This window comes from Athalia rosae, chromosome 6 (assembly GCF_917208135.1).
Source record: "Athalia rosae chromosome 6, iyAthRosa1.1, whole genome shotgun sequence".
In the NCBI taxonomy this organism is placed as follows: Eukaryota; Metazoa; Arthropoda; class Insecta; order Hymenoptera; family Athaliidae; genus Athalia; species Athalia rosae.
Window position 1 is genome coordinate 11115322 of NC_064031.1, and position 21392 is coordinate 11136713.

The 21392-nt window shown below is 45.2% G+C and overlaps 3 protein-coding genes across 4 annotated transcripts in view; 2 read left to right on the forward strand and 1 right to left on the reverse strand.

The window, feature by feature from the left end:
* LOC105682970 (feline leukemia virus subgroup C receptor-related protein 2-like) overlaps nucleotides 1-21392 on the reverse strand; it is a 61691-nt gene that overhangs the window by 4484 nt on the left and 35815 nt on the right. For both annotated transcript variants that reach the window (XM_048656864.1, XM_048656865.1), the window contains exon 2: nucleotides 21066-21120. In XM_048656864.1, the coding sequence (XP_048512821.1) occupies nucleotides 21066-21120 (55 nt within the window). The remainder of the gene's footprint in view (nucleotides 1-21065; nucleotides 21121-21392) is intronic.
* On the forward strand, nucleotides 3274-4320 carry LOC105682969. The gene is made up of 2 exons (XM_012395233.2): nucleotides 3274-3432; nucleotides 3511-4320. The coding sequence occupies exons 1-2, from the start codon at nucleotides 3421-3423 to the stop codon at nucleotides 3913-3915; spliced, it is 417 nt and encodes a 138-aa protein (XP_012250656.2). The 5' UTR covers nucleotides 3274-3420; the 3' UTR covers nucleotides 3916-4320.
* Nucleotides 8793-21392, forward strand: part of LOC105682979 — an 86232-nt gene continuing 73632 nt past the window's right edge. Inside the window, exon 1 of the mRNA XM_012395244.3 lies at nucleotides 8793-9272. Coding sequence (XP_012250667.2) covers nucleotides 9212-9272 — 61 coding nt within the window. The 5' untranslated portion in view covers nucleotides 8793-9211. The remainder of the gene's footprint in view (nucleotides 9273-21392) is intronic.

Sequence of the window (21392 nt, forward strand, 5' to 3'; positions counted from 1 at the left end):
AGGGTAGATTCGAGAAAGCGTTACTAGGATTTCCGTAATAGGAATTACTCCGTGTCGTTACGGACCCGACAAAATCTGGGTATGAAATCCTCCTTACAATTAGTTTCTACCTTTGTGCAATGAGCCCCCGATATTTGAAATTTGTTTTTTCTTCTGCTCCCAGGTTTCTGGCCCCAGTTTTCTCTTTCATCGAATTCCACCATGCAATCGATAGACGAATTACGTCGCTATACATCGCGCAAGTATACTTTTAAGAAAATTTTTGACTCTGCAGCAAACCCAACTCCTCTGAAACGAAGGTAATTTTCTTCGGTACTACACGTATTTTTTATTACGGACAAGATCACCGTGTACTTGTCTGTATTTTATACATAACGCTGCACGTGATACAGCGCGTACGAAGATAAGGTATACAAGTGTGCGGAGGTGAAATTTTTTTTTGAGATCTTTTTGCCCCCGGTTAGTTTTTTTTCTCATTTTTTTTGTTCATTCATATATATAGTTTTTTTTTCATTTTTTTTTTTCCAACAGTGAAAAGGATGAATGCGCCGTGGGTTGCGGTGGACTCAGTGGATTACTATGAAATTGGATGCTGCGGAAAATTTCCATAAAAATATCCGGCGTGGATCATCTCGGTGGGATATAGTCGAAACGAAATTTCCAGCCGAAGGTAGGAGCATAGTTTCACCGGTGGTAGCGGAGTAGCGGTTGGTTTTTTCGGTGGCGAACGACAACGGAAACGCGACGACGACTACGAGACACCTTTGCGAGGAACAAATAGGACCACTTTGCCCATTTGCATCGGAGTCATATACCTCGTATATAAGTCGCAAATTCCTATTTGCCAATTCCGCCGCTGTCCACGGCTATCCAGATTTCTTTCGGAATTGCTTGTACCCTTTTCAACTCCGTCCCATTCAGCTCCACCCCGATTCACGGTCGAAAAATATTGCACACCTAAAGTTACCTCATCCATTCTCAAATTCAGATTAAAATTTATCCCAACGAAAAAAGCCGACCACGTTGGACGACCAGGTTTCGTCGCTAAAATACCCAAAAAAAATTAATCAACCCCAAAACTCCGATTGGAACGCATTTCTCCCGAACCCCTCGCTTCTCTGCTTAATTAAATGCAATCAAGTTTCCAATTAAAGAAAGAAAAAAAAAAGAGAAGAACAGGTAAAAAAAAAACATCCCTCAACATCGGCTACGTTTCATCGTTGTAAGATAGGGTCACGCTTAAATTGCTGAAAATATTGGTACAAGTTTTCCATTCGTAAATTTTCCACTCACGGTGAAAATAATTTCGACGTCGCAAGATTCGTGCCGCACGGTTGAGTGAAATTACAAATGCAGAAAGGCAGTGAACGGTTTTCATGTGGATCAGGTGGCACCACACTCCGTGCTGCAGGGTTATTAACGGAATTTACTCGTTCGGGATTTACTCGTTTCCTAAATCCACATAAACCTGTTTTATGCTCAGATTATGTATGGCGCTCGGCATGTTATATGCCGTAACTTTTTTCACCTAGTGTATCGCAAGTTCAACCGACAGTAAAAAAAAAAACAAAAAAGCAGTAAAAAAAAAAAGAGAAAAAAAATCTTACCGGTACCGTAACTCTACGATACTGCGTGTTGATAATTGCACCATCACCTGATCATACTTAAAAGGATTATACATCTTTTTTTTTTTTGTCTTCTGATGTGTGTTCCAACCAAACCGAGGGTTCGTCAAACCTCTTTTATGGTTTGATTAGTTAAAAAAATGTTTGTATTTCACCAGGTGTGTTGTTTCGACGTTGTCTGCCCCCACAGTCATCCAACTGTTGAGTTGTTTTACAACCAACGATCATAGCGATTGTTCTGCATTAGATATCTATATTTTTCCTGGTATGCCTGATTGTTGGTACAGAAATAAATTTCTGAGACGAAATCTGACGCTTTAATTACTCACGAGTAACCGGCTGGAAATTTGTCTTGAATAATCAGACGTCATTTTTCTAGACCTGCAATAATTCAAGTTATTGTTAAACAAATATACGTACTTTGTACGAAATGTGACTCGTGTGTCACAATAGTTTCCACAACTCGCCTATCGAGTTACGGCGAATCAATTTTACGAATCAACAGCACGTGTCGTGTCATTAATTTATTTTCTATCTTTTTTTCTCATCTATATTCTTAGGACGTTTGGAGAAATTTGATGACTGACAACGTAAGCCTTACAACCACTTGTTGTTGCGATGAAGAAATCGAGCGAAAGAAAAGTAAGAAAGAATACCTTCAGCCGGGTCCTTTTTGGTCTACCTGAGACGGAATTTTTTTTTTTTAATCGCACTATGCAGATGACAGGATTCTGTTTGCTGTTTCTATTTTGAATCGTTTGATTGTCTTTCTGATAAGAAGATATAAATGAGATGTGCGATTCTTTGCTTGAAATTTTTATCTCAAACCGACTTCAGAGCTCGAAAAAACTGGTTATAAAAATGATAAGTCTTAAACAATCCAACTGTTCCTAAAATTTAAATCAACCGAATATACGACCATATGTGACGGTGTACGAGATTAGACGACGTCGTCTTCGGGTCCATGACACCATGATTCCCTGATTCGGAAATAAAGCATCTATCGCCATCCGGAGCTTTCCGGAAAAGCTGCGATTCTCTTCGAGGGGAAAATCGATGGAAAGCTCGACGAGTTGAGATGAAATTCGCAACGCCACTGCAGATCAATTCCCTGCATCCGTCAGCGGTTGATTTTGTCCTTTATCGACGAAGGATATCACTGGACCGCGTTAAGACTGACTGTGATTGATTTGTCAACGAATTACATGTAACCGAGTTTTGAATTATTATTGGCAATATATCGGAGGCTTTTAATATGCGACGAGCGTCGCCGATGATGTTTCTAGTCTTGATAATGCTCCCATAAATGTCGACACGTTGTCGGACGTACGGGTTTCGTCATGGAACGTGATAAAATTTGAATTCGGAAAATTATTACAGAGTTTACGAGAAAATAATCTCTGAGAGAAAAAAAAGAAAAAAAAATTCACCGATATTCGGTAACAGGATTTTAAATTCAGAATCACGCTGCGTATTCTTTGAAATATCGTTGTCGCAGTACCGCATTGACCTTGTTGCACCTATAAAACGCGTGATTCGATCTATAACGTAAGAGAACAACGACTCGGACGTACGGGTATTGCGAAATATGAGAGAGAAACTGAAATACTGAGGCCAACCGAACGAAATCGGTTCGTAGATCGCCATTTGTATGCACAGACCAAAATCTCCGAACGCGGTTCCGATCGGGGTGGGGTTGCGGTATATATCCAACAACAACTTTCGAAAGACATCACAGTCATTTTAAATTCCATCCCAAAGTGCAGACCCGACGGGAGCCCGGCGTCGTCTGATAATGACGAATAAGGTGAAAAATTCTCTACCGATAATAAAACGAGTATCACGAATAAAAGCCTTAAAAAAAAAGTACCTCTAATTTTTCCAGGTGCTCGTTTTCGCGATCCTTGCCAGCGGTTTAACTTTTGCCGAGAGAGCGCCCTACAAACCGAGAGGTTGGCAACCCGATGGCCAATCTTTCAATCCTGCGGTGGCTCGACAAAAATCCTACTACGGTCCACCGCCTCCTCTGAACAGTTACGGACCCCAAAATGAAGTTCCGGTTCCGGTTCCCGCGACCGCCGAACCGTCGATACCTCGACCTCTGACTACAACAACCGAAAAAAGTACGACGACAACCACCCCGAGGAGTAGAGAACCGACCACCCCGTTCGCCGAAGAAGATGTAGCCACTGGTCCCGCGCTTGCCATCGCCAATTCATTCGCATTCAACAGACCAATTTACGTCTACAACAGTTTTCCATATTACTCCGGATACACGGTATTGAAGTAACGAGTGTAAAAGACCAGATTAACGGACAATAAAAAAAGATGCGTTTTATTTGGCGCAAAACTAATTCGAACTCTCGATGAATCCAGAATTTTTTTTTTTACCGTTCGAAGATAATTACTCGAGTGAGTTTAACCGACGAGTGGATACCCGCTGGGGGTAAGTTTACTCGCTGTAGTCACGTACGAACGCGATGTTTCCAACCGCTTTCTGTCTTATCGATCGAAGTAAAAGCTTGATTTGTGATCAGAGATGAAAAGAAAAAAAAAACAAAAGTATTCAAATTCTTATCCTAACTCCGCAAACTCCGGGTGGAATTCACGGTCAGATTTACAATCGTAAGTCTGCATGTTTTTTAACATGAGCAACAAAATTATAATGTAATAGAATAAAGAGGCGAGAAATAAAGGTGAGTTAGTTGCTTCAGTTATTCAAATGCCATTAATAAATTCATCGATCTCAATACGGAATCGACGACGGTCGATACCGCCGGGCTAAATACGTGATCGAGGATCAAAGAAGATCTTGATAAAAACCGCACGATGAGATACCGGTTGAAGGATACGGAACTGCGGCGGGGGAAAGGGGGGGGGGGGGGGGAAGGGGTAAGAGGAAAAACGGCAAGAGGAAGAGGCAGTAAAGTGGTGGCGTGCAATGTGTAGAAATTACCCTCGTATCAGATCTGATGCCCTAATCGCACGATAGCCAGAGGCTCGAGAGAAGGAAAGCGCGTTCCGTTAACCCTGGGAGAAAAGATCATTTATTTGGAAAGTCAATCCCAAAAGCTACAGTATAATGTATTTACGGCATACGAACCATACGGACACGTACCGTCTATAATAACGCCAGCGTTCGGATGGCTTTGGCACTGGAATCTTCGGTCTTAGCGCACCGACCGAAATATACCAATGAAATATTCGCCACCAGTTTTACCTTTTCAGCATCCGGCGCTCTTCTACGAAGATATTCGAAGGCCACGCTGGTCGAACCGTATAAATGTTTGAAAATTCCCACCTCTTAATCCAACACGAAATAAGATTTCGACCAGGTATAGCCGTTCGGAAAGTCGGCTACGAAACGGACCGTCAAAGTCAAGAAATAGAAGAGGAAGTGTACGAGCGGAGTTAGCGGAGCTCTCGTTCTAACCGTTAACGTCATAGTTATATTCGGAACGCTTCCGCGTGAATATATTCGTCCGATAAAAGACCGTCGCTAAAATATACAAAATTCCGTATCGCCCGGTAGTTCCTCGCGGTGCGAACGAACGATCGGCTGACTTCGATTCCTCGACGGGAGAAGCTCTCGAGAAATAATTCACCGGCGCTAATATTTCAGCTCTGAATTTTTTCCCAACCCCCGGCCAGCTGGTTCGCGGCCAGCGTACCGCGGTGATCAAGTAATTGTATAATTTTCGCCGCTGTAGTAGGCAGGTGAAATGATTTACACGCAATAGAGCACGAAACACCTTGCGCGAGAGAAAATAAAGTTGTTACCGCTATTACGTACTGCGAACAGCCACCCCCTGTACGCTCTTTTAGAACCCCGGCGCGCTGCGTCAGTTGTTGGAATAATAAAGATAAAATACGTTTGAACTCATTCGGAATTTTTCTCATACCGTATTCCGTACAACAAGTTATTACTGGGTTTTTCTGAAAAAAAAAAACAAAAAACGTCTACTGCAGCTTTCAACCATCTCGTCCGTACCTTAACACCCGGGTTAATGCAATTCCTATACATAGGAATGGCGAACGGCGATCATAAAAACCGTAGGGAATTACAACGACAGCAAGGGCTGAGTGCCAGAAAGTCGTAGCCCACGGAAATCCATGGTCACCGTTGTAAGGGCGTATTAGAAATGCCCTTCTGGTCCTTGCCTCTCGGAATATAACAACAACGAATGCGAGATCTTGGTGCTTTGTAGAAACGACGCACCGAGGAGAGTTCTGCGAACGAAACGGGAAATAATTTCGATATTTTCAGCTAAATTCAAACTGACAGTGGAATAAAGTAACGGACTATGTAATGCACACCTATCGTAGACCGTCGGTATATCATAGAAACTGGCATATATTCGACGAATACACACTTCGGGCATAGAGACTGTTTCTTTACAAGCCGTACAAAGTGAGAAGATGGAACGGTAGATATCATATTCGCGTGCTCTGTTCGCCTTGTACTTCTGCATCGGGCGAGACCGAAAGAAAAATAATATACAATATAGTTGCACGCATGGTAGGCCAACGGGAACATCTGATGCACAACCGGGCGGCGTATTATGGCGGGGACGGGCGCGAAGGTTGCCCGTAGAAAAAGTAAAACATAAAATTTACGAGAAAGTACGGGTTTTCGAAACCTCTGCGTAGACATACGTATCCGGTACGTTGTGTGGATTACGCGAAACTTGCACGTTTTCGAAATGTTATCATTTTCCGCCAAATTTCCGTCAAATTACCGAAATTATACCCTAACGTATAACCGATCGATTCGAAACAACGTACCACGCGTGGAGTTTGTCTGTGGAAGTGGTCAAACAAAAATCCATGCCAAGTACACCGCTGAATTATGTAAAGTAAGAAAACAGTGGCGAGGAAAATAATGTTGAAGAAAATGAAAAAAACTGCGACGACAATTAACATCGCGGTTGTCCGAAGCGTTGCACGAGTGCGATGATAAATTGATCGGACATTAGCGCAAAATTTACACGCCCACGGATTTTAAAGTTTGAATAATTGATCGATAATAATTCTATCGATGAATGACTCGATCGTACGGCGAGTTTAAATATGTAATAACTGCGGTATGTACACCGGTTAATTACGTGTGTACAAATTTTCCCGACACAATTCCGTTCGTCCAATTTTAATCAAGTCCCCGAACAATAGCTTTGCAATATGTTACTGACCACAGGAATCTAGTTAGGTATCGGCTTCCTGCTCCACGTATAGCCGTACAAGTATATATAGGTCGAAGAGTTTGCGGTTCGATATAAGTAGCCACCTTGCTTGAATTCGTGTATGAAAAAAAAAAAAACATACTTCGAGGGAGTCCACGCAACAGCTGTTTTTCGCGAGTTGCCGTAGGATACCGGATTACATAGGAAGTCTGTAAATTGATATTCCACTTTCGATTTCAACGCAGGGAAATTGCTCAATCTACACTTCCGCGGAGTCTTATGATAAAATTGAACTTCTGCCATTTTACGTCGTCCAATTTCGTTGTACAGTCGTCGGTTGAATTACGGTACAATCGGCCCGCGTGGGACAATGATGAGAAAAAATAAAGAATTAAAAAAAAAAAAAAAAACGAATAATCTTAACACGTAGTTTTTGTTCGTGCGGACAAAATTTATTTCACCCGCATATATTTCATATCTACGTTGAGCTACGTGTGCTCTTCACCTGCACGTTATTTCATGCGCGGGTTTTTCTCTACGCGGCGAGTTTCGCTTGGTGAATTTTTAGCACAGGTGCAGCAGCACGAGTTGCGTCCGGAAGGGGGCTTATTCTCCATCTTCGAAAGGAGATGCGAAAATATCCGTACGCACGTGTATACATATATATTACTCGCGAATGTTGAATGTGATCGAAAACCTGCAGGGCGAACGACCACTCATTACCGTTGTTATTATTATCAACGTTATTCACTACCCTTACAATAATTACACTTTGTGTCTGTGTTGGAAGGGAAAAAAAAGTAAAAAAAAAAAGGTCGAAATATTCTTTTTTTCAATTCATATTTAAAGCATGGCGCGTGTAAACTACCGGTTGAAGAAAAAAAAAAGGTAGAAACAAAAAAAAAAAAAATATATAGAGGTTCGGTCTAACACCGTACAGAGGTAGGATACGACCAACCAGCCTCGGGTTCTTTTGCAAGTTGAAAACAGGTAACGCGTGGACTATAGGCAGCGCATGCATAGTAAGCCTCTAGCTGTAAAAAGCACACGTGAAATGGTAGCCGCAGTAGCTATGTAGCAGTAGCTGAGTGAAATAGACATCAAAGAAAAATGGCACGATTTAACTCGAGTATAATTCATGCAGCATAACTAACGCAAGTAGATGCCCTGTAGTAAGCTCGGCATCGCCGTAACGTTGGAGCGACGACGACGATGATGATGATGACGACGACGACGAGTGCGGTGGCGATGACGGTGGCGGTGCAACCCCGGGTTACCCCCAGGGGTGTTTGGCGGCACTCCCGGGGTGCCGCTACCCGCACATGTGCGAGGGAGGGTAGGGCAGCCACCCCTTTGACTTTGACGTGCAATTAAAAGTGCATTTTACGCCTGGCGCGCATCTCGCGAATTAAACGCCAGGCAAACCAACCAACCAACCAACCTTACGTTAACTTTTACCGCTACGGACGTTCTGCCGCCGCACCTGACGCCGACTCGAATGCAGAAAAACGCAGAGCTTACGACGCCAAACTGCGATCGCCGCTGCATTTCCTTCGCAGTCAACCCCGTATTCACCGTCGACGGTATCAACCCTCCCCCATCGATTTCAGGGCGAGAGTATTCTCGAAGGGGAGGAAGAAAAGAGAAAAAAAAGAAGTATCAAAAAGCTCGGGATGTATGAAAGAGCTCGATCATCAAACGAATCCGGGATGGTGATTCGAGATCCTCCTTTCGAGGAATAAAATCTTTCTGAAAGTCTGAATTATCCCTTGAAATTTTTAGGGTGGTATCATTCATCCTCGTACGCGTTTCGCGTCTTTTACCGTAGACGGTTGGTGTACTAGTTTCAGTATCCGGACCGCAACTTTCCTCGAATTTTCTCGAGTTGCGGTGGTACAAAAGCTCCGGGGTACGTTGCGCAGAACGGACGAAGAGTATTTCTATGGCAGTTGCGCGCGCAAGCCTCGTGCAGTTCGCGGGCGCGATATTCGTTCTTTACTGGCAGTGTACCGCGCGCTAGTCAACCGGTGGAACGCACTCCCTTTATTCTTGCTGTACAGGAAAGAAAAGAAACCAAAAAAAAACAAAAAAAAAACAAGAAGAAAAAACAAGCGAAACTTTTTTCAGCCCCCGCGTGACGCCGTGAACCCCGAGTGACCCCCGTCTCCGAAATGTGACGTCGATTCAAACTTGAAAATAATTTTATTTCGAAGTTTTTAGAAAAAGTTATATAGTCCTCCGTCTCGTTTTCGAGAATCGTCGTCGTCGCACAGTGTTCGCAGTGTCAGCTACGATTTTTTTTTGAGTCGAAGGAAAGCGAATAAAAGAATCAGTGAAGCCAGTGATAGATTGTTTCGTTACACTACCAACCGAACGATTCTTATTTTCAAACGATAACCAGTGAACATGGGGAGATTGGATTGGAGGATTTTGCTCTGCGTCGCGTTGACGGCGTCACACTTTCAAGGTCAGTATATCCTGAGAGCTTCCGATGGACGAAGAAGAAAATGGAAAATGCAGATTCACTCGACTACATCGCGCTTTATGTTTCGGCGAACACGTTCGCCTCTCATCCGAATTACCCGCGCTTTTTTTTTCATCCCAGTCTACCCGGACGCAAACTTCGATCAATCATACGGTTAAGGGTTGTTGGTATACTCTTTTCCCCTCATCGCCAGACTTTTGGCGCCTCTTGGCATTTATCGCTTCATCCCCCGCCGTGCGTTTCGAATATTGATTCGAGGCGCGATAATTCGATCTCCTCGAACTATAATAGAGCGAGCACCGGATATCTAAAACTAGGTCTCGAAGACCAGACTATCAAGGTTGGCTTCCAGGGAAGTTGTTTTAATCGGAGAGTTCGGTGGGAGGGTTTCGAAGGTTGCGATTGCCTGGGCCAAACTTAAGACCGAGTGAAGAGCAGGTCGCAAAGTAAATTCCACCACGTGTAGCTGTATAGGGGTGATCAGGTTCGGCTCCGTACAGAGACGCGATATTAGACGGGTGAAGGCATCGGTGGGAATAGATTGATGAATTTTCGTTCGATTTCGTCACTCTCCCGAGCTAAATATAACGTACGTTTCCACGAGAATAAATATTCGTCCAACGCGGTACACGAGGCTTGAAAATTATTCGCGAAGAGCTGGTATCTGACGGAGTTCGGTGGGTACGGCTCTTCTAGAGTTTCGATGTAATTTCATTTGCCTCGGTTTTGTACGGGAGCGAGTCTCACCCCACTCGACAACTCGTCTATATTTAACTTGTCTCTAAAACATCACCTCAGCCGGCACAGGAGCAGCAGCAGCAGCAGCAGCGGCAGCGGCAACGAGAGGAAAAGCTCGAGCTCGCGATGCCGTTACGTCACTGTCTCGAGGGCTGAACGTCGATCTGAAGAGGCTGCTCCGGACCACTAGTTCCAAAAGTTGACGTGTACACACGCGGGGTGGGGGGTGGGTTGAGAAATATCGAGGGAGTCGAACTTCGACTCGAGGAGGATGTCGACGATTTCGAATTCGAATTCGTCCGCGGCCGATCGAATCGTTATGGTTTGCCCGTTTCGCGTGAAAAGTCGAACGGAATTTCGTCCGATTTTCGATTTCAGCTTCGACGCGTCCGCGTAGACGTACGGAAGCCTAGGGTTACATTTGATACCGCGTCGCGTGTTGTGTGGCCAGTTCAGTAATTACCCACTCGCAGTACCCGGACAGCTGATTAGAGTCACAAATTTACCCACCAACCGTTACGACCACAACGGTTTGTATCCACATTCGGGTATTTGTGTATATATGTATACGTACGCAACGACTCTACGTGACACGGATGAATAAAAGTTTTTTCACCCGTTTGTTTGTCCGTACAATTACGCGAATCAGACCGACGCCGAAACTGTTGTACCACCATTACCCAGAGTCATCGCGACGTGGTAACGTTTTTTACACGCGTTCAGATTGCGTCGACTTCGCGATAGCGATTTGACGTCCTCGTAAACGGGGGAGCGATCGACGCGATCGACGTGAGCCCGTCGATCGTTTCGGTGCAAAGAATAGCTATTTGGGGAAAAAAAAAAACGAATTCGCCGGAAACAACGGCGGACGGCTAGATTAAGTAGCTAATTAGCTTGGGACGTAAATTCAGCCGCCAATTTCAATGTACGATCGACCTATACGATCGGTCGTAAAGAGATTCACGGGCTCAGCTTCAGATTCGGGACGCGGTACCGCTGCAAGTTTAGGCTTAAATAGATCCTACCGGGTTTTACGACGGGTCCTTCTCTACCGAAACCTTTCCACGGGTGCGCGGGTTCCACCCGACCAAAACCGCCCGCTCGCCGTAAGCGCGTACAGCGGCACGTAATCGCGTACATGTGGGCTTCCTGACGAATAACAGCTGTGTCCGCGGGATCACCACCGCCGGCTTACGCACCGTGTTTAGAAATCGGTTGTAACGTACCCGATGGGCATGAACGACGACCGACCGTTGGGGTTATATATACACGCGTATCGATTCGATCGAACCAACCCCATTCGTAGGATTTCTTCGACGAGAGTTGGCTCGTTTACCTGCATCCGTACGCACGACGAGGACGGGGCGACGAGCGGTGTAGAAGACGACGGTTGGTCGGTGGTACGGATCGGACGGATGTTGTCGACTGTACGAGTTCGAGTGTCCTCTCTTCAAAGTATTCGGCGACGCGGCGCAAACTACGTACGTTACAGATCTGGGTTACAGTGTAATACGCACCTGCGTACCTGCGTATAATAGAGCAACCGGCACCCGGCAGCGGTCACGGCAGAGGTCTACAGAGACACAAACTCGGGCCTAATCAAAGCGGAACCCATTTGCGAATGAAAGTAGGAGGGCGGGTAAAACGGTCCCTCCGTACGACATCGATGCCGGATTATTGGTCGCGCGGTTCGTTACCATGCGGGGAAAAGAGGAGAACTCGAATGAATAGAAGGAGGACAAGAATTGCTCTAAATCAACGAGATAGATGCGAACCGATAAAACTCAACGATTGATTCATTGAGGGTTCGCCGCGTTGTACACGTACAGACGCCGGGGTTCGGACACAACGAACGTGTCCATACACAACCACGTGTGTACGAAGGGAGAGCCGGCAGTTTAGGGACGAGGAAGAGATTAGCGTGGCAAAGGTGTATCGCCCGGGGGCCTGCAGCCAGAAGCTGGTGGTGATTCCGTTCACGTGTGTGTTCCGCGTCCCCGCGTGTACGCGACCATTTTAGCCATACGTGTGGTACGGGCGGGCTTGTGTATCTAGGTACCAACACTAAATAACGTCGCGTTTAATGTAGGAGAAATCGACCAACTATGGCTTTCCCCGTTTCATTGATCCCGTTGACTCGATGGGCCTCGTATAAACTCGAAGGGTAAAAACCGCGAACTGTCGAAAGGAAAAATTGATGTCTCAAGGTTTTTATTTTCGCCGAGATGATAGATGTTACGGATCATTTCAATTTTATCTCACAGTCTCCTCGAGAAGAATTATCGCAGTTCCACTCTCCTCTCTCTCTCTCTTAACGTCTTTTTCGAAACTCGTGATGAACTTCTTTTTTTTTTTTTTTTTCTTCCTACGAGAGCTACATCGAACGCGTGATCTCAACGTCGAAGAGCTTTCCGATTCGGGTGGCGCGGTAATCGACGTAATTCTGATCCTCGAGTCACGATCGGATATGGTTTTCAATTTACCTCTTCTTCAAAGCGGCACAGCGGAAGTTGGGAGGACGGGGTCCCACCCCACTTCACCCCACCCGCACCACCCTACCGAATTCCGCGTTGAAATTCCTTCTTGTTTTTATCGATCGTACTCGACCTTGGAAGGGGTCGTGAGAAATATTCCAACAAACACAAGAGGGGTTGCAAAATCAGTCTCAAGTGACACCGTCTCGAGGTTATTTCGGCGTCGTCCGCACGCGTTAGATAGGCGAAAAAATGTGTCGGTCAGTTTGCGGTAGGCGGTCAGGTGACGCCGCGTTGGTTTTATATAGAAATACGAGTGGGTCGCGAGAACCCACTGCGAGAGCACAACTGGTGCTACCGTTCGTCCTTCCCTTTATGGTGGCAATTATGTCTAATTGAATGTGACAGGAGCCTCCATTAATCGTACGGTCATCCCGGCCAGCGGAATCCATACCTCAAAGGCGAGCATTAGGATTAAGTCGTGCCCCGCAGCTGCGGAAAAGAGGTGCGCTACTAATTATGCCCTCGCCTCGCATTGACCTCGACCGTCCTACACCCCGTTGTTTTCTTTTCAACTCGTTCGAAACTCGATCGAGGCGATTCATTTTCACACGGATGTCAGTTTTGGGATCTGAATTCTAGAGGGTACATCAAAACGAAAAATTTCACGTTCTGTTCCGCGACTAAAAAATCACCGAAATCAACGATTACGAAAGCGGAAATTTCAGGGTGCCTTTTATTACGCAAAAACCAGACGCATTGGTACGGTGAAACTGGTAGTTGTTACGTTGGGTTCCAACTCGATGCGACGGACACGCGGCCTAGTTACATATGCCCAGATATACGCCTACGGTCCATGAGATGATGATACTACGTCAATATTATACGTGTATACGCATTTACATAGGTAAACACTCACTTCCATCTACATAGGTATAATGTATAGACACAGCCGAATACACGTGTATAATCGTGACGGTCTACATGTGGAAAAATTGAAGAATCTCGCGAACGAAATTCCTTTTTTATTTCGACTTTCTCCACGGACGATCGGGTTTTTTGGCGAGACTGTAAATTTCATTGTTTCGCGATTTGTACCGACAATGATTAATCCGCAATCACTGCGAGCGTCCCATTATCTCGATGATCGTCAAAAAGCTAATAATATCACCCGGATACACTTTGATCGAAAAATTGAATAATCATTCGTCAAAGGAAAACTGAAATTGATGAAAATACTGGTGCAATTTTTTTTTTTTTCTTATCAGACCGTACGCGCTATTAGTTGTGGCTTTGAAAATGGCCACGCAAATTAACCGATATAATAGATATTCGATAAAAAAAGAAAAAAAAAAGAAGAAAAACAGTCGAAATAAAAGGTAGAATGTAGTTGGAAAATAGTTTCCGAAATTGGTCTTCCCTGGTGCATTGTCGAACCGTTATAACCGCGGTACTGCATATATACATATACACGTATATAGATGTGTATATGTATAGAAATGTGCAGAGGGAGATGCAGCACAACGGGACGATTGCGTTTGCTCTGTAACAAATTTGCGGCTGAAAAGTCTCGATCGAATTTCCTACCGTCACGCGTGTGCCGTAAAACGATCGTGTGTATGTACAGATGCGGTTATATAGTTATATAGGTCACCCCTGGAGTCTTCCAGAGGTCATAGGTCGTCGCACTGATTCAGCCTTTCGCTCTTTATAATGCTGTTGAAAACGTACTTGAAATTTTCTGTTACATCGAGCCACGTGATAAGACAAAAAAAAAAAAAAAAAAAGCAAATAGGTGGCAGAGTTTCAGAGCTCGGATTGATAAAATCACGGCAAAGTGTACCCGCACACCCCACATGCCGTAGAGATTCAAAATTAGATAATTGCGAGACGAGAAGTAATTCGCGTACGGGGGTTACTAGCCGGGCCAAAGCTGCAGCGCATAACACCGACGTGCTTTTAGTTTGTGCTATTATAAAGATTATCCCCCAGCATTGGACGATAGCCAAATTTACTTTGGACGGCAGATAGGTATATACACACGTATATATTCTCGGCTAACTTCGCCGCAGTCACTCTCTTCGAAATCGTTTGCATGTTAAAATTATAAAGTTCATCCGATTTAATCGAAGATCGTCGAACGTGAAATTATTCCGGCGAGGCGATAACAATCGGCGGAGCTTTTTTAGGAACGGAAGTAAAAAAAAAAAAGAGAATCGAAAAAATATCTCCCCTCTTTGAAGATACGATTCTTATTCGCTCTTCGTTTTTTCATTTTTCTTCATCTTCCTTTTTTTAGGATCCTTCATATTATATATATATATATATATATATCTTGTACACCTACGCGTACATAAGTCTGTATAGCCGCATCAGGTGTACGCTCGGATGAATTTCTTTGCCGAACGAATGATCGCCAATTGGTTCGAGCCCTTTGTGCGACGGTATAACCTTTATCCCGAAACGTCGAGGGTGGTACGAGGGCTTCCTTATTCGCAAACTCGTCTTAATTCCGTTCGTTCTTTCATCCGAGCACCTGTGGCCTCCTGACCCATCAACAAGCGAAGAAAAACAAAACAAACAAATAAATAAACAACTCGACGGTAGCGGTGGCGGCAAAAAATTTACGCCGACACACACGGCGACATCGAGAATCTAACGACTAACGTTAAGATAAAAATAATACGGAATCGATGTGGCTGCGGCATTTTATGAATTTTATTCTTTCTTCTTCTTCTTCGTGTTTTTTTTTCCCCTCAACTTGTATCTTCAGCGGTATCGGAATGTGACGTCAGCTACGAGCGAATTTGTAGGTACGGGCCAGAGAACTCTTGAAATCGCGTTGGTTTTCTGCTGCAGGCGGGTCAAAGAGCGTTATCCGAGTCAGCTAAAAATAATCGCGATTCGATAACACAGGCGCGAGTCTCTCTGCCTTATGTGCAGACAGTTACGGAGTATAACCGGGTATACACACTGTGCGGCAATAAAAATACGAGGGAAACTTCAATTCGGGTCGTAAAAATAAAGTGAAATAAAATGTAAAGATGTATCGACGGTACGATAGAGAAAAAAAAATCAAAAAAAAAACAGAGAGTACCACTTCGGCCCGATGCTGCACCAGATCGTAACAAAGTTTGAATGCGAATTTGAAATTTTTTTGTATTCTCCTCTTCTAAAACCGACGTCCTCTCATTTGTGAAAAATTTACCGCTCATCTCATCCCTTAGTCGCGATGACGGATCATCGGAAAAAAGGACACGCTGTACGCTGCACGAGCGAAACAAACGGAAGGGTGAACTCGGTTATCTTGTACGCTCGCGGGTCCGCTCGTTGCGATATAGTAACGAGTCGTGAGCTCTCCGAGACTTTTTCAAAACTCTTTTCCCCGATTCACCGGTACCGCGGGGGCGGCGGGGTTCGGGCGTCCCTTGTTATTTTGGATTCCGTTATAGGATCGCGCGACTCCGAGTGTTCGTGAAAAAAGGAAGGAGAGGGAGTCTCTTTCTCTTCGCGCGTCTCGTTGACGCTCCCGCTGTCGAAATATCTGCCCTCTCATCCGAAGGAGCAGTGATCTGAAAAGCTGCGCTGTTGTTTTTCACCCACGGAGATTGAACGAGTCGTTATCTCTTTGATACCCGAAACTGACGTGCGTGCCGTACCGGTAGCACCGACGATCGACGAATATGTTCGGCGAAAAGATAATAACTGAAAAAATAAAAAGTCGATCCGACGTAGCGAAGTAAACCGATCCGCAAATTATCCGTGCTTCTCCATGTTTTTTTTATTTTTAATTTTTTTTTTTTTTTATATATATATTCATCATTATTACGCAGACATTTTATCGGTTCGAGTCATCCGATAACAGCACGGGTTCCGCACTGGGTCAAGTTCCAATTAAATCATACCCGGAGGTTCTGGCGCGTAAGCCCTCGTCGCGGTTATATATATGTATATATATATTTTTTTTTTTATAACAAATGATTTTTTACCAGCGCAGCTTGAAAAATGTAAATCCTTCAACCGTGGATTGATTTTTATGATTCTAACCCGGTGGAGAGTCTACTTTCATCGATCTGCACGCGGTCGAGACTCTTTCAATTATTTCTTAATTGAACGATCGCGATTTTCACTCTCCGTATCGATTCCCGTTAATAACGTCAACCGCCGGGGTACGTAGATTTCGATGCGCACTTCATATCGATACTCACTCGCAGAGAGGAGACACGGATGCGCCGTGTAACGACGTCGGGGAACACCGCCAAATGCACCAAAACCCTGATTAACCCCTGGGGTATCCTACGCCTCCCCTCGCCCCAGCTATTCCCCGTCGGTTCTAGTGGCGACCATGGGACCCTGAGACCCTGAAACTACTCCACGGGTGTCCCCGGGGGTTCTTTGTAACTGGAACCTACGGTATCACGCTCGGTGGCCGGGCTTCCACGTCCGGTGCTCGGTGTCTCCTTCCACCTTTCCTCGTTCCTCGTTCATATTTTTTTTTTTTCTCTCTCTTTTGTTTCGTTACTCTTTTCACTCGAAACTCCTCTCGCTCCTCCTTACCCTTTGGTCTTCCGAAATTCCAGCCTGCTTCGATACATGGAGAATAGAGGCGCGTCCCCTTCCGCGAAAGTAGGCACGTTCGTCAAACACCTGTCATCAAACGTGTGGTATATTGCGACACGTCGGGGTACGAAGTAACCTCGACGATTTTCGTCCGAACGACAATCGGACAACGACTTATACCGATCCGTGTATCAATAATCACGGAGTAGACGTCCTTTGACGTCGCGAGAAACGAGTGCCATAAATTTTGCCCTAGGTAATTCAAAGTAGCTACGACCGGGGAGTTGGGGAGATACAAGGGTTACGCGGTATTGAATTATCTCGTTGTTATTACCGTCCTAATAAACCACGTACATACGTTATACATGGTTAGTTATATACATTGTATATATATACGTGTAAAATTACACTCGTGCACGACATGACCGCATGAGTGTTCATCAGCTAAATATATTACGGTTTCATCGTGTGTAAGTGGCACGAATTCTACGTACGCGTTGCAGCGTAAAGAGAGACGAAATAATTCGTCGTTGAATGGATATATGTATATACCTACACGCGGAGAGTACGATGTAAAGGGAGAGGAGAAGAATAAGAGAAAATTCACCACGGAGTAAGGACGGAGTATGAAGAAACCAGCGACAAACATACCCCCCCCTCCCCCCTCCACCCCGCACCCGGCACCCGCCCGAATACGAATAGATAGAGCGAGAGAATCGAGGGGCGGGACGGGAAATAGAGAACGGAGTGACTCTCGCGTCCGGCCGGATATTCTGTTACGCGCTTTGCCTCGGACAATGGCCAAGCGCGGCCGACCGGCTGGTCTCGTACGTTTCATTATTACTACGGTACCGCCGGCACGCCGATGATTCCATGTATTTTTACAACGACGTTTTTTTCACCCCACACAACATCTGCACCGCAGCGGACGTACATCGTCGCGACGATATTCCGTACGAACCGTACGCACGAAGGGTGATCAAGGCCGACGAAACGCACGCGATCGAAATCCGTCTCTTTGGTACACTCGAAACGCGAGCGATTTTTCCGCCCACAGGGATAAGAATAAATGAAATGAAACGGAACGAAACGGGCATTCGTTTCCAAGTGTTGTGTTTTTTTTTTTTCGTCGGTCTCGAGAATGACATCGGTAGCGGTATAGGAACCAGAAACCGATTACTTTGGTTTCCGCGCATTATTTATCCGCTCGTTCCACTGGTCAATAAGACAAGGAGCATGTTTCTACCTCTGTTTTCTGCGGGCTCGAGTATTCTCTAGGTTTCGTTGGCCGCGGACGAACGTCCTTTAACATCGATCGGTTCATACATTAAGGAAGGGCGAAACGAAGAAGTGGAGCGCCTCCGACCATATGGCGCCGTGTAACCACCGCCGATGTACATATATAACTCAACCTCATACGTTTATATCGTCGGCTATCCGAGGCTTTATTTACGTCTTGCGTATCCCGATGGATTCGCCCGTATCTCCGGAGACCCGAACGATCCGCGGACCAGATACGCCACCGATGATGATTCGGAATCACACACGTTATGGATTAGAAAACGAGAGAGGAAAATTTCGAAGCTGGGACGAGATGGAACGGAAATTCTGCCGTACGCGAGTCGCATCAATTCTATGATACGCGAGAAAAGATACCGAAGAATGACCTCGTGTTGATTGGAGAGATTTGGAATTCGAGACAAAATCGGTACAAGCGTACGCTGAATAATTCCGATTGAATCGAAATGAAATGAAGAAAAAAAAAAAACCTTAAGAAAATCTCTTGTCGAATTACCTTCGAGAATAATTGTCGGTGGAACCGGATTCGATAATTTCCTCGATCGCCGATATTCGATCGGCCGTTGTACTCATTGAAAATTAAACCAGAAAAACTGAAGGGATCCAATTTACCAGAAATCCACGATTATCTTCCACCGCCCGATAAGAGAACGAAAAGTAACCACGATAGTCCAAATAACCAAATAAGTAGCCTGGGCAGACGAACGGACAGACAGAGGCGGCGGCGGCCCGTTGGTCATTATCGTGGGTAACGGAACCGGTACCACGGTCGGTTGGGCGTCACCATCTGCCGCGTCCACGCGCCGCTGGTCTATCTTCCGTTCCTCGTACTCGTGCGTTCACCTCACCTGGTTACGAGCATCGCGGTCGAGTACGGGGGTATGGGGGACACCTACCGGTGCGGAGGTACGCGAAGCTAGACGTGCGGCATTTGGACGCCCTTAAAATGCTCGTCACCGATTCCGAGGAGCCACGCGGTCTCCCTTCGAATATTCATCACCGTCTCCTTCTGTTTCACCTCGTCGGTTTTCCTCCTTGGCCCGTGCCTCCGCGCTCGGTTGCACCCGATGATCGGCCGGATGTTCGAGGAACGTGCGGTCTCGGCCCCAAATTTACAGCGTCGGTGTACTCGGCTACGAACGACCGAATCTTGAGTGCATTTCTTGTCCGACGAAGAAAAGGACGCGTGTGAGCGTTACCGAGGGTGAAACGAATGGGGGGGGGATTTGAGTTGGAACGCCGGAACGTGGAAGCGAAAAGATGTTTTCTCGTCAAAACGGAGATCGTTACGTACGGTGGACAGCCGTGCTCCGTTATTGTCGTACAATCTACCGTCTGCGCACCGTTCATTGTCGGTTGACAAAATCGGAAACGCCCCCCACCACTTTCCATGGTTGTTGCCGTATTATCGGGAAGTCAGATGCGATCTGCATTCGGAGCAGACAAACGTTCGAATAGCGGAGCACCGTGGCAAACCGCCGCGCCACGGGGATACCCCGGTGTTGTTGTTTCAGCGCAAACAGATGTACTTTGACATAGATTACAGTAAACCACTCGATAAACATGGATGATTATCATTCCGATTGAATCGCGGATATATGCCGCAGTGAGTTTCACATCATTTCACGCGTCGCGTTTCATTTCAGCGATTTTACCGTAACCGAAGTCTTATCGAGGTCATTGATTCTATCTCCGTTCAGTTTGCGCCAACTTCACTCGCGACAGACGCGATCACAACGATTGAATTCGGGATGATTAAGAACCCTGGATAACGGTAGGTGTTCAACTGGAATCATTTACACCTTTCTTTCGTTGAATTCTCCGAATGTTTTTCACCGTGTTCTCAGTTCTGATTTCATTTGAAACTCTTCAAGAGACTTTTTCCCTTCCTTTTTCGTCCGGTTTCCAGAGACACGTAGTACGTTGATCGGAAGAAGGTATAGGGCGTCGAAGCGCTGCCAGGAAGTAAATTAGGCAACGGTTCGGAACGTGGCGTTGAAAGTCGAGCCAGGCAGCTAAAGTCCTCCAAGAAATCACTTACATAATTGAGAGGGTTCCTCGCACCATTAATTATCATCAGCGAGTACCTCGCGACCCCGTCTACGTCTCCGGCCAAAGCTAATCTGGTACGAGATTGATCTCGACCATTCCATAGTCTCGGAAAGCTTCCGGATTGGAGTGGAGAGTTGGACGAATTCTTCGGAAAAGCGATATTTGCCGAATTTTTTTTATTAGTTTTTTTTTTTTCTTTATTCAAGCTGGCATATCTTCGGTGAAACAAGAATGGAAAAACCAAATTACAGAAAACTCCGCAAACTGCATTTTCAAACCGGAATTCGTTCCACCGTGCTATAGGTTGCTCTGATGCAATAAAACCAAACGGATTCGCAAGGAGGATGGGTATCGGAATATTATTCCCAGACTAGACTGGAAAAATTCCGGCAGTTGTAATCGTTACAGCGCACATTAATCCGTGTATAATTCAATGCAGGTTCGATGCTTTTTCTGTCAAGGGAATTTTAATAATTCGACGTGAATCGTTGAAATAGGAGTTCGGAACGTATAGTTTCAATTTGGCAGAAATTGATTTTGTACGTACATGTTCACTGATTATTTAAAAAAAGAAAAATACATACGTATATATTAACATTACGTATTTCGGGTTAATTTGGTTTAGAGAAAATAATTAAAATTTAATACTCACCGATGCACGCTCTATTTCGATTCGATGATTACGAGGGTAACAGTTGCTACAGCCCCTGAAAAACAAATGAAAAAAGGACGATAGGTAAAGTATGGTTTTCCGTTTTCCATTTTCCGAAATTTCAGACGTAGTCCTATTAGTTCACCGCCTCCGGACAGCTGTTATATTTATGGCGGGTGGTGGTCAGCTGTTGACATTTATACGGGGCTAGGATAGAAATATTGGTTTAGCACAACTATGTGTATAATGTATATATATTCGTCCTGCCTCGAGAAAGTTTGGTGATCGTTGCAGCGGTTAATCGCCAGCGTTTATAACGCGGGTACT